Source organism: Cetorhinus maximus, chromosome 2 (genome assembly GCF_964194155.1).
Source record: "Cetorhinus maximus chromosome 2, sCetMax3.hap1.1, whole genome shotgun sequence".
In the NCBI taxonomy this organism is placed as follows: domain Eukaryota; kingdom Metazoa; phylum Chordata; class Chondrichthyes; order Lamniformes; family Cetorhinidae; genus Cetorhinus; species Cetorhinus maximus.
Genome location: NC_135880.1, coordinates 39,590,385 through 39,604,586, shown reverse-complemented (window position 1 = coordinate 39,604,586; position 14,202 = coordinate 39,590,385). Strand labels below are relative to the sequence as shown.

At 42.1% G+C, this 14,202-nt stretch overlaps 1 protein-coding gene across 1 annotated transcript in view; it reads left to right on the top strand.

Annotated features, from left to right (window-relative positions):
* Window positions 1-14,202, top strand: part of iqgap2 (IQ motif containing GTPase activating protein 2) — a 369,497-nt gene that overhangs the window by 346,956 nt on the left and 8,339 nt on the right. The window contains exons 33-36 of the mRNA XM_078563474.1: window positions 10,527-10,614; window positions 13,001-13,213; window positions 13,536-13,696; window positions 13,845-13,988. Coding sequence (XP_078419600.1) covers window positions 10,527-10,614; window positions 13,001-13,213; window positions 13,536-13,696; window positions 13,845-13,988 — 606 coding nt within the window. The remainder of the gene's footprint in view (window positions 1-10,526; window positions 10,615-13,000; window positions 13,214-13,535; window positions 13,697-13,844; window positions 13,989-14,202) is intronic.

Below are 14,202 nucleotides of genomic sequence, written 5' to 3'. Positions count from 1 at the left end.
AGGAAGGGACAAGACCATGGAGGGATTTGAAAACCAGGATAAAACTTTTAAAGTAAAGACGTTCCTTGACTGGGAGCCAGTGTAGGTCAGCGAATACAGGGGGTGATAGGGGAACAGCACTTGCTGCAAGTTAAGACACCGGCAGCAGAGTTTTGGTGTCCTCAAGTTAGAAAGGTCAGTTAAAGCGCCCCTACAAAACCCTCATGGAAATCGCCAGAAACCTTTGTGGTAAACAACCCAGATTGTGCATTGCTACTGGATGCTTTACCGGCAAAGCAAAATATATTTAGATTGGACAATCCACTTTGCCAGGTGTTAACTTATTGTGGGTTCCAACACCTCACCTGTTCATTTTGAACCTCTAAAAATGGCAGGGAACATTCCAGTTGAACCCTGCCTTGTCCATTGACTAACACATGAGGATCATGCATTCCTCAGAATCCTGTTGGGCTCATGACTGTCTGGTAGAAAACAATTTTGGAAGCTCAGCACTCTCCAGGGCAAAGTTGATTTGCTGCTGCTGTTCATGGTGTCAAGCCCTTCAACTGCAGAATGCATTAACTGTATGCATAGCAGCAGCTCCCAGTCCCATGCCCTGTACAGTTGCGAAGAGCAGCAAGGTCATGAGAAGATCAGCTCCAAGTCACACACCAGCCTAACTGAGACATACACTTCCAGAATTGTTGCTGGGCCAGAATGCTGGAATTCTCCATCTAACATCCGACGCAGACACGATGGGCTAAAGGGCCTCTTTGCGTGCTGTAAAACTCTATGACTATCTCTTGGAGAGCTGCTCCACCACCTTAGGGCAGCCATGAATGGGCAATAAATACAGCTTTGCCAAAACTACCCCTCATCCTGACATTAGAATTTTAAAAAGGGATATTACTCCAAGCCCCTCTTTTATCTCCACCTGTAGTTTTTCACCCCACTACCTTCCCTACCCTTCTCCTCCGACTCATTGATGTTATTTCCCTACTGTACACTCAATAGTTCATTAATAGACAATTCAAAGAAAATTGACAGGGTGTAACATTACCCTTCCTCCATTGGTTGTGCCTACTGCACTGTTATAAACATTCTAGTCCTTTAATATTTTTGAGTTTTCATTCACTTTGAATGTCAGGGAGGAATATCAAAATTGCTGTCTTTTTGGAGTTATTACATATGGTTGTTCATGCCTCTCAGGCAGTAAGTTATTAAATATATTACTGGAGATCCTAACACCATAGGTTACCTGTCAGAAGCAAACCTTATGACGGTATCTTAATTCCCTATTGTTCTTTCCTAAGCAGCAAAGAAATTGTGAGGATTACTTTCTTTTTTATTTCTTTTTTTTGCCAATTCAATGAAAAAATATCAAATATTTGGCCTGGTACCAGAGAGTTCAGTTTATAAGCATATTTTCCAAACTAGTGAAGTTTATTTTGCAGGAAATGCTGATCTCTGTCTATTCCCCTCACTTTGCAGCTGGGAGGTTGTTGTGAAATGATGGGCCATACAGGGCTGAAAACTAACACTAAGGCCAGAATCTTTGTGTCGGTGTGCGGGGGCAGGCCCTGCTCGCCGACATGTAAAATGACACGCAGTGACGTCAGGCGTGCGTCACAATGTCACGGCGCGTCATTCCGACGTTCAGTTCAGCGGGCGCACACCGAAGTCGGCTGCGCACCCGCCGAACTGTCAAAGGCCTATTAAGGCCATTTAAAAACTAATTAAAACACTTAACGGAGCTGCCCGTCCAACCTTAAAGTTGGCGGGCAGGCAAAGAGCCCAGGCTGCCTTTGCATTTATCATGACGCCTCATCCATGGATGGGATGAGGTTTCATGAAGTGTTTATAAATTGAGTAAAAATTTTTATTAAAGTCCATTGATGTATCCCCGCTGATGTGACACTGTCACATGAGGGGACATGTCTGAAAAAAAATTTTTCTTCATTAAAATTTTTGTAAATCAAACTAATCTCCCTGAGGCAGCTCTGTGTCTCGGAGATTCCTGCGCTCTTTCGCCCGCCTGCACAGGGAACGCTCGGCACATCCGGGTGTGCATCACGCTGGGCCAGCCTTAATTGGCCCGCCCATGTAAAATGGCGGTGTGCAGCCGATCGTGGGCAGCAATCAGCCACCTGCCCACTCCTGCTCAGCCCCCCCCAGCGGGGAGAAAATTCTCCCCTAAGTTCAATTATGTGCTCCCAGGTAAATTAATTTTAAGGATTTTTAAAACATTGTATAGATAATGTAGTACTCAACATTAAAAATTGGTCTCCCCCCCCCACCCACCCACAAAACCTCTTTGAAGCAATTAATGTTCAGTAAAAGCTTGCTTTTGCTGTTGCAAAAAGGGTTAGAATATATTTTCAGTGGTAATGGCAAAGGGGCAATAATGCATTCCATTTTACCTTCTGCATTTTCTTTTCTGTTGAAGTCAATTGCAAAGGCAAATTTCAACTCCAAAGAAATGTATACAATGAACACCTGTCAAGATGAAAAATTAACTTTTATTTAAACAATATTCAAAAATAATGCATATGTGCATTCCCAAATAGTGTCAGAGATTGGTGAATTCTGGTAGAAAGAAAATGGCTTCTATGTTTTTGTGCTAGTTTCAATGAGTGTTTACATTAGCCTTTTTGTTTGTTCTAGTTTGGAGAGAGCGACCTTTGTATGCCACTTTACAATGGTATCTGATGCCTTTAGATGTGACAACTATACGGGATTGATATTTGATTTCTTAGAACAGAATAACATAGTCCAATGGCAAATTTATATATTGTTCCCACTTCATTCACTGCAGGTCTCATGATTTATACTTGGAAATGCAGTCAGTGGCAGGAATACTGCAAGTCTACAGTCAGTTACACTCAAAATATAAAAATGCCTGTACATTTTATTTCCCCAGTGAATCATTATCGGGCTTGATTATTTTACTGGGATATATTCCAAATAAGTTTTCTTTTAGAAGTTTCCAAGAGTACATTTCAAACTTTTTCACTGATACAGAAGTGCACACATTCTTTCCTTTGAAAATGCTGAAATACAAATTCTAAAGAATGGTTTTTGTACTTTCCAGCACTGAGATAAAGAGGAAGCTTCTATTGTACAAGCTGTATTTTCACTGGAAGTCCAGCTGCATCATTAAAAACTGCTGTTCTCTAAGACTTGCAGGGATTGAAACAGTGAAGCATGACTACTTTTTGCAGAAGTAACAAATTAGACTCTGGCTATCTTTGAAAAATTATGTGGCTGAGAAAATGTATTTCTTCATTTGTTAGTAAAGTGATTTTTTTTTAAACACTTCTCAACTCTATTTTCTCTGACTGGTGGTTTCTAAGAAAGTTGATTTACTTGGACGGGTCCTGAAGGACATAGCTGGCAGACTGGGTCTGCAGCAGGTGGTGAAGGAACCCACAAGAGGGAAAAACATACAAGACAACCTGTTGCAAATGCTTTTGTGAATGACAGTATAGGTAGGAGTGATTACACACAGTCCTTGTGAAGATGAAGTTCCATCTTCACGTTGAGTATACCCTCCATTGTGTTCTGTGTCCGTACCACCGTGCTGAATGGCATAGGTTCAGAACAGATCTAGCAGTTCAAAAGAGGGCACCCATGAAGCGCTGTGGGCCAACAGCAGCAACAGAATTGTATTCAACCACAGTCTGTAACCTCATGGCTCAGCGAGTCCCTTGTTCTATCATCATGCCAAGGATTCAACCCTGGTTCAATGAAGAGTGCAGTAAGGTGTGTCAGCAGCAGCGCCAAGCACACCTAAAAATGAGGTGTCAACCTGGTGAAAATACAACCCAGGAATCCTCGCATGCCAAGCGGTGGAAATAACATGCGATAAACAAAGCTCAGCAATCCCACAACCAACGGCTCAGATCAAAGCTCTGTATCCCTGCCACATCCAGTTTTGAATGCTGGTAGACAATTAAACAACTAAGTTGGAGGAGACTTCTCAAATATCCCCAACCTGTCTGACTGGGGAGCCCAGCTTGTAAGTGCAAAGCAGGGGGCTGAAGCATTTGCAACCATTTTTAGTCAGTAGTGCCGAGTGGATGATCTGTCTCTGCCTCCTCCCAAAGTCCCCAGCATCACAGATGCCAATCTTCAGGCACTTCACTTCACTCCATGTGATATCAAGAAAGCAGCCTGAAAGCACCCTGAAAACGTACCAATATACCTTTAAAAAGATACACTCCAAACCACTCAATTCTGAGAGGTTAGAACTTGCGTCCTCATCTGGACTAAAAAAAAGTTATTTCTTGGAGATCTGCATTTTTAAACACATGACTGGTTCCATTTTGTTTTGTAACAGTTCTATTGTTAAATTCCTCAGTATCTTTTCTTGTAAAACATTCCGTTACAGCTACTTTTTAATCTAAACTTTTTGTACAATGAAACATACCTTTTAAGATACAAAAAAAGGGGAAATCCTAAAGACAGCAAGAGTTTAGTCTTTGATATCAGACCAATGATAGTTAAGGATTAAGAGCATGTAGAGTTGTAATACAGCTACCTTAACTTCAAAATCCTACTTAATTAGACCTGTAGAAAAAAAAACAAAAGCCCAGAGTCTTTTGTTTCTAAAACTGGATGACTGGGGCATCAACTGTGTCTCAATGCCACTCCCATAGATCTCCCCTTCTGCTTTCACATGGGAAGCATCATTCTTCCACTTGGCTCCTCCATCCACAAATGGAGATTGGGAGGCTGGGCACAGGAAAGGCAAGTGCTGGGAAACTGTTAAGTATTTGTATGGAAACTCCATTTGCCACTTGAATGTTATTCTCTTTCAAAAATCTGATCACCTCGAATACTGTACTTAGCTGTTTATTAAGCTTATGGATAAAAGGAATTAAACCAGATGGACAACCTGGCATCGACCTAGGCGCCGGAGTAACAACAGCAAACCCAGTCCTGTGCCACCCTGCAAAGTCCTCCTTATTCACAAGTGGGGGCTTGTGCCAAAATTGGGAGTTCTGTCCCACAGACTAGTCGAGCAACAGCCTGACATAGTCAAACTCGCAGAATCATACCTTACAGACAATGTGCCAGGCACCATCATCACCTGTCCCACCAGCAGGACAGACCCAGCAGTGGTGGCAGCACAGTGGTATATAGTCGGGAAGGAATTGCCCTGGGAGTCCTCAACATCGACTCTGGACCCAATGAAGTCTCACGGCATCGGGTCAAAAATGGGCAAGGAAACCTTTTGCTGAGTACCACCTATCGTTCCCCCATCAGCTGATGAATCAGTACTCCTCCATGTTGAGCACCACTTGGAAGAAGCACTAAGGGTGATAAGGGCACAGAATGGACTCTGGGTGGGGCTTTCAATGTCCATCACCAAGAGTGGCTTGGTAGCACCTCGACTGACCTAGCTAGCCAAATCCTAAATGACATAGCTGCTAGACTGGATCTGTGGCAGGTGGTGATGGAACCAACAACAGGGAAAAACATACTTGACCTCATCCTCACCAATCTACCTGTCGCAGATGCATCTGTCCATGACAGTACTGACAGGAGTGACCACCGTAGAGCCCTTGTGGAGATGAGGCCCCACCTTCACAATGAGAATACCCTCCATCGTGTTGTGTGGCATTACCACTGAGCTAGATGGGATAGATTTCAAACAAATCTAGCAGCTCAAAACAGGGCATCCATGAGGTGCTGTGGGCCATCAGCAGCAACAGAATTGTATACAACCACAATCTGCAACCTCATGACCCAGCATATCCACACCAGGCATAACTAAAAATGATGTGTCAACTTGGTGATCCTACAACGCATGACCACTTGCATGCCAAACAGCAGAAGCAGCATGCGATAGGGAGAGCTAAGTGATCCCGCAACCAACAGATCAGATCTAAGCTCTGCAGTCCTCCCACATCCAGTTGTTTAATTGTCTACCACATTCACAGCTAACAATAGGAGGAACTAGACAATATCCCCATCCTCAATGATAGGGGAGCCCAGCACATCAATGCAAAAGACAAGGCTGAAACATTTGCAACCATCTTCAGCCAGAAGTGCCAGGTAAATGATCCATCTCAGCCCCCCCCCCCCCGCCAGTTTCACTGATGCCAGTCTTCAGCCAATTTGATTCACTCCATGTGATATGAAGAAACAGCTGAAGGCACTGGATACTGCAAAGGCTATGGACCCTGATAGCATTCCAGCAATAGTACTGAAGACTTGTGCTCCAGAACTAGCTGCAACTCTAGCCAAACTGTTCCAGTACAGCGACAACGTTGGACTCTACCCGACACCCGAAAAATGACCTTCCCTCCATCATAAGGCCAGAAGTGGGGATGTTTGCTGTTGTTTGTACAATGTTCAATACCATTCACGACTCCTCAAATACTGAAGCGGTCCATGTCCTTATGCAGCAAGACCTGGACAACATTCATACTTGGGCTGATAAGTAACAAGTAACATTCATGCCACGTAAGCGACAGCCAGTGACCATCTCCAACAAGAGAGAACCTAACCATCTCTCCTTGACATTCAATGGTATTAACATCACTGAATTCCCCACTATCAACATCCTGGGGGTTACCATTGACCAGAAGCTGAACTAGTCCAGCCATATAGATCACAGAGAATCACAGAATTGTTATGGCACAGAAGGAGGCCATTCGGTCCATTGTGTCTGCACCAGCTCTCCAAATGAGTATCATGACTTAGTGCCATTCTCCTGCTTTTCCTTGTACTCTTGTACATTGTTTCTTTTCAAATAATCTTCTAATGCCCTTTTAAATGCCTCGATTGAACCTGTCTCCACCACGCTTCCAGGCAATGCATTCCAGACTTGAACCATTTGCTGTGTGAAAAAGCTTTTTCTTGCATCAAATTTTCTTCTTTTGCAAATCACTTTCAATCTGTGCCCTCTCATTCTCGACCCTTTTACAAGGGATACAGTTTCTCCCTATCTACTCTATCCAGCCCCCCCATTGTATACTGATTTGAGACCTATGCAACAAATGATAAAACCAAGATTGAAATGAGAGTGTAGAGCAGCACTTTAATGTAGTGTGCTAGCAATAACACAACACACAAATAAGGTGACTAATCATTTATTATTCGTAAGAGTGTGATCAACTGAACAATTATGTTCATAAATGACTGGTTTCATCCTGCTTCATTATAGTGAATACTTTTGCCAGTAGTAGAAAATGTAAAAGATTCTTAAAAGAAACAGGTACCTGCAATGTAGTGGAGATGAAACATTTCTCATATATATGAAACAACAGAAAATGACAATAAATGAGTTAACATTTCAAATGTGGGCCAATCATCAGAACTGGCAGAGGGTCTACACATATGTTCTTTCCACAGATGACGACTGACTGTGTTTTTCTATACTTCTTGTTTTTCTGTTCCCAGGTTTCCAGAAGCTACAGTTTTTTGTTTAAAGTTAGACATGAGCTTTGATTGTTTCAGGCAATTGTGTGTTTAATGTCAATTCTGGGGGCATTTTAAAGCCACATATAGGTGAAAAAATTGAAGATAAAATCTGTGATGTGGGAAAAATTGCGCTTGACTAATCGAATTGAAATTTTTGATGCCGTGACACAGAAAGTTGATGAAGGATAATTAAATGTTTGTAATGTGGAGTCACTGTCCATGAGGGGAACATTTGGTTAAGGGTGATCATTGTATCATAACGTTTAGATTAGTAATGTAGAAAAGCAAGGAACAGTCTAATATTAAACAGGAGGGCTAGCTTTAATCTTACAATCTTCTCCAGATATGGAGGAGGAGCCAGAAGATTAGAGAGTGGCAAATGTGACACACTCATTCTCGAAAGAGTATAAGGACAGTCCTAGCGACTCCAAACAGGTCAGTTTAACATCAGTAGTGGGTAAGGTTTGGAATCTGTAATCAGGGAAAAAGTCAACAGACAATTGGAGAGGTTTGAGTTAATTGAGGAGTGCCTGTATTTGTACGAATTTGTAAAAGGCAGATTCTGTGCAGGAACAAAGGGACCTGGGGGCGCATATGCATTGATCTTTGAAGGTGGTAGGACATGTTGCGAGAGTAGTTAGCAAAGCGCATGGGATCTTGGGCTTAACAAGTAGAGATATTATGTACAAATATGCTGAACCTTTATAAAGCTTTGGTTCGGCCCCAGCTGGAGTATTGTGTCACCACACTTTATGAAAGATGTGCGGGCCCTTAAGAGGGTGCAGAGGAGATTTACCAAAATTGTTCTAGGGATGGCCGGGGGATGGTGGTTGGGGGGAACGGGGTGGGGCATTAGTTACAGGGCTCAGGTGGAAAGGCTAGTATTCTCCTTGGAGCAAAGGAAATTGAGGGGAGATCTGATTGATATATTATGATAGGCTTAGAAAAGGTAGCCAGGGGAAATAGCTTCCCACTGGCTGACGGTAGAAGGACTAGGGTACACTGATTTAAGATTTTCAGTGAAAGATGTAAGGAGAATGTGAGGAAGAACTTTTATATCCAGTGAGTGGTGATGGCCTGGAACTCCCTGCTCACGAGGGTGGTGGAAGTGAAAGCCATCAATGATTTTAGAAGGAAATTGGATGGACATTTGAAGGAAATATACTTGCAGGGGTACGGGGATCACACAGGGGAGTGGGGATCGCGCAGGGGAATGGGGACTGGCTGGATTACTCCGTGGGGAGTAAACATGGAATCTGGGCCGAATGGCCGCCTTCTGTGCCGTAAATTGCTCTGTAGGCAGGATTTTTAGGTCAGCGTGTGGGTGGGTCGACGGGCCTGGGAGCAGCCGGGAAATGGACCGCCACCCACGATTGGTCCCCGGCCACAATGGGAAGCAGGCGCTAAAATGCTCAGTGCTGCCGGGGTAGGGGCGGGAGGAGGGTGGGCGCTGACGTAGGCGCAGGTGAGCACTGAATGGGAGCTCCCTGAAGGCAGAGAGTTGCCTCAGGGAGCTGAAGACTTCAAAACAATGAAGTAAAGGTTTCAAAATCGGGGAAAAAAAATGTCTGTGCGTCAAAATCAGTCACTTGAACATATACATGATGAAAATTCTGCCCATACATTTTAATTTTTTAATTTAATAACGGAAACCTTGTCCCACCCTTGGACGAGGTTTCATCAAAAATGCAAAGTCTGCCTGACAGATTCGCCCGCCCGCAAACCGTAAGGTTGGAAGGACCGCGAAAAATCAGGGACAATTGGAACCTTAACAACTTTAATAACAGTCGCGCGCGCCCGCCGACCGAAATATCGCATGAGTGCAGGAAAATGTCGGCATGCTCGCCCGATGTCATCTCACAATTTCATGTCCAATCAGGTCAGGCGCATGGGCCCACACGCCAACCTAAAGATTCTGCCCTATGACTGTAATATTTTATGATTTTACTTTTGTTCCTTTTGTCATTGTACTGGTGAGGCTAAATGCCAGGCTTGCTCAAAGGAAATGGCTCACCTTGTTTGGTTACAGTATTTCCAGAATAGAGATGTTGTATGTGGCCAAGGGAGACAACAGGTCCTTTAAAACAAAAAGAAACACATCGTTTGTTTTGTTTGAACTTTGGACACAATACAGAGCTAGGGCCTAAGAGAGGTAAGGAGGGAATGGGATTTTGGGGAGTGGGGGGGTGGGTGCAGGGGGGGTGCGTTTAGCAGTCAGGAAACCTGGGATAGCATCTTTCCCTCAAGTTTTGCTGAATTTAATGAGGAGGTGGTAGAGTGACATCAATGGGAGACCCTGACAGGACAGAAGAAGAGAAATGATTGTTTTGGAATGGAAGTAGGGAGGGCAAGACATCGGATTGTGAGGGATGCCACCACTGGTGACATTAACAGGGCAGCAGGCAGTGCTGTTAAGGCACTTGGTTGTTCCATCCTCTGACCCTTGCCCCCACTTCAGTTGCGGGTTTTTTGAGATCCCAGCCTGCCAATACTAAAGTTAAACACAAATAAAATATGAGCACAGAGCCTTATAATATTTAAATGAGGGACGCTTGCCTCTCTGAAAACCTTAAGTGGGTAGGTTCGAGGCAGATTGTGTTTTGCTTTGAAATTTTCAAATTTTAACTTCCTAATTCTTTTGGGTAGGGAAGAGGGTTAAAATTACCCCCATAGGGCCAGAAGGAATCTGTAGATTGTCGGCAGCAAACCACCATATAAAGGTTAATATTCAGGGCACCTGGGTTTGTACCAATTTACACTGCAGTTAAGAGTGGCAAACTCAGACATTATTTTTCCAGGAAGGGTGTTATTGTTTATGTTTGCTTCTCCACTGCCTGGTTAACCAGTTTGTTTGACAATTTATAGCCTTAAATACTAGTCTTTCTAGTTCAGGTTAACTAGGATTTTCTGTTTAATTGCTGGACTTATTAACAATTATCTAGATACTAGGCAGGTGAAGCCATAATTCTAACTTGAGGTGAATGATCTGAGACACTGAACCAAAGAAGAATATCTAGAGTAAATTCCTAAGTATATGACAGTAAGAACTAGATAGGTATACCACTATCTTGGTCCACTTTAACCACTGCAAACAAAATGCTTTTTGTTTTTAAAAGGACCAAACAGTTGATTGTGGATGTGATCAGAACTCAGTCAGGAGAAACGTTGACCGAAATTTTGGACACACCAGCCTCCTCACAACAGGTAATATTTTTTTTCTTCAAACATCAACAGTTTTAAATCTGCAGGGGGATCAATGGGACGATACTCAGGACTGATATGTCAGGGATGTAATTCACTGAGACGTGAAAGTTTGATACCTTTAGATAGCAGCATTTGGATGTCAATTCAACTCCTAAGTGCCTTTAAAGACAAGCAATTGAAACTCCTTTGGGGAGGCCACCTCATCAGTTTAATATTGCTCTGGTTGGAATATAACTGTAGCCTGATGCAAAGTCAACCATCCAGTTCAAGGATGGCATCAGAGGAACTGTTATGCAATCAGGTTTGTAACATCACTCTTCATTATTTAATGTCTACCTGGAATTCAATGAAGAGACCGAACATTTCAAAAACCAATGAACTATTTAAACTCCTAGGAGGGAAGAGAGAGTGAGCCATGAAAACATGGCAGTCAGTGTTTTCCTAGGTAAAGCAATACTGAAAGAAAGTGCTAGGGTGTGTTACAAACTGTTAGTAGGGGGTCTGACCACATTCACTTCTGTCAAGAGTAGAATGTAGCTTTAAAAGAACAGGCCAATTACTGATGTTATTGTACATAAATGGGTGCTGTTCCATCTGTCCTTGTTTAAGTTTTGTAAGCACCTCTATTTGGTCATTTGAAATCTGAGTGCAGCTTAAGTGTGGTGCTTTAAAAGTACTGGCTGGGGCTTTTATCTGATCCATTACACCAATGGAAATGATGCTTCTGCCAGTCCCACTGCAGTTCTGGCCCAGAGGGTTTTATCATATAGAGGCGAGCAAAGATTCCCTGGCTTCTACCAGGGAGTCATGCCAGTCTGGAAGTGGAATCATGTTGCAACAGACCCTGGGAAGATGGAGGCAGCTGCCATGCACTGCCTATGCAATTTTCCTTCTGTCCTCAAATATTCCTAGCAGGCTGCTCAATTTGACCCAAAGTTTCCTCAACATCTGAACACCTGGGTCTAACACAGCTCCAGCATCCAAGGGTGAAACAGCGCTATTGACCAGATCGATTACTCTCATTAGCCAGTCATTTGCATATGCCTGTCTACAAGCAGCAGCAGTATTGACATCCACAATAAGGGTGAGATGGAGGTTGGGCAGCATCTACTGAAACAGAATGGGAGCAAATAGGGCACCCCAGCCATTAGGAAGCTAAGTTTAAGGGACTCCTAAACAGTACAGGTGTAGGTGGTGGCATAATGGTGATGTCACTGGACTAGTAATCCAGAAGCCTATGTCTGGGGACATGGGTTCAAATCCCACTACGGCACGTGGTGGAATTTGAATTCACTTAATAAATCTGGAGGACAAAGCTACTCTCAGCAATGATGACCATGAAACAATCATTGATTGTCGTAAAAACCCATCTGGTACACTGTTCCTTCCCTTTAGGTCTGACCTATATGTGACTTCAGACCCACAGCAATATGGTTGACTCTTAACTATCCTCTGAAATGTTCAACTCAAGGACAATTAGTGATGGGCAAAAAATGCTGGCTTTGTCAGCACACTCACATCCCATGAAAGAATAAAGAAAAAAACTTACAAGGGGGGAGCTTCATAGGGTGGACAAGTGGCTTCCATTTTGGAAGTGCAGCAATATTATTGCACTAATGTTAATATAAGTGCTTGTATGTTATATGTTTTCCCCATCTGGTATTATCCCATTGTAGTTGGTGTATTATGTTAAGAGATTATTCTCCATCATGGTTTAATTACAATAACATACTTCTGTTACAAATTCCCGTTTGAGGTAACGGGGCATTGAATTAGTCAATAAACTGGATTTATTTTGACTTCACCAGCTGTGTAATTTTCCTTTCTGGCTTCTGTATTTTTCCATTGGCATTCAAGCCACACTTAAAATGGACACATGTGGAAGTTAATGAGCAGAAAGAAACATTAAAAACCTATGAAAAGGAGCATATTAAATGTAGTACACATTACTTGTTAGAATTGTATGCCTGCAATTTGCCTTTAGTTTAAGGTGGGATGTTTGTTGAACTACTCATACTTTAAAAAAACAAGCTAGATGGTATTTCTAGTGATATAGTTCTAAAGGAATGTGAGGACTGGTTTCCATGGTAACTTAGAGTCCTGAATCTGTGGAATTGTTGATATAATGCAATCTTTTTTCAACTTGCTGTTGTGGAAAAATGTCCATTTACAGTGGATGAGCTAAATATGTTAAATGCAATACTTACCTCTGCTTTATTTGTGTATCAAAAAACAACTGGAGATCATTTCTGTGCTGAGTGAATGGAAATGGTTCACTGGTCATTTTAGTTTCACTGAGGATTTTTACCAGGATAATGGTATACATGCATGGTCATGTTAATGTGTACGTATGTCAGCTGATTTAAATCTTTGTACAACTTATTAGGAAGCCAATCACTTGAAGCTGGTTGAGAAGCGTGCTCTACTGGATTCCAAAGTTCCTGACAAAATGAAACATAGTCAGTCTATGCTCGAAGATGGGCAACTCCCAATTGAACAGAAAAAAAGGAAAATCCAGAGGAACCTTCGGACACTAGAACAGGCTGGCCTGGTCTCATCAACAAATAAATACCAAGAGCTAATAAATGACATTGCAAAGGTATAGAGAAAAGAAGCTAGGTATTTAATTGGGATTTTCTTGCCTGTACAATAACACACATTACTGAGCCCAAGGCTTTCTGAATACTGTCTACGATTGCTTTAGATCGTATTACAGGTCACTATTTGAAACTGCCACATTCTTGCATTTATTTTGGTTGAAAAACACCTTGTCCACCTAATAGAGACACATTTGAAAATGCCTGCAATCTTGCAATGATCTGATTAAAATTCACTTTTCGATATATTTGCATTAAATTAGGTAAGAGTTTCTTTAAAAGAAGAGAAATCCATATCAACTGCAAAGACCTTTTCTGTTTCAGGATATTCGGAACCAGCGAAGGTATCGACAGCGTCGCAAGGCTGAACTTGTAAAATTGCAGCAGACATTGAGTGCACTTAATTCCAAGGCCAAGTTTTACGAAGAACAGAATAATTATTACAATACCTATATTAAAACCTGCCTGGACAACTTAACAAGAAAGTAGGCAAATGATATGGTTCAATTCAGTAAACTCTATTAATGTAGTTGAGTAAACCACATAAGCTTAACATTCAAACAATATTCAATTGCTACTTCGTAAATCACTTAGATGGTCAGATTATGAAGGCTTTTCTTGGGTAAATTTCAGGAATGCCCGGCGATCAATAAAGTTAGATGGAAAAGGAGAAGAAAAGGGTAACAAAAAAATGAAACAGTCGACTTTGCGCTATACAGCAGCTCGCCTGCATGAGAAAGGTGTTATTCTGGAAATTGAAGGACTTCAATCCAACCAGTGAGTAACAATAACTTTATTGAAAAGGATATTAAATTATTAGACTGCTGTGAAATGCTATCTTAGTGTTTAGATATCTGCATGTTTACTAACAACTTGATGCAATTAGGAACTAATGAGCAACATTCGTAAAATTCCACTGTGACCCATGATGTAACTTGAGGCTTAACAATTTAATTACTACTTAGCATAATGTCCACTTGTCTGTAGATGA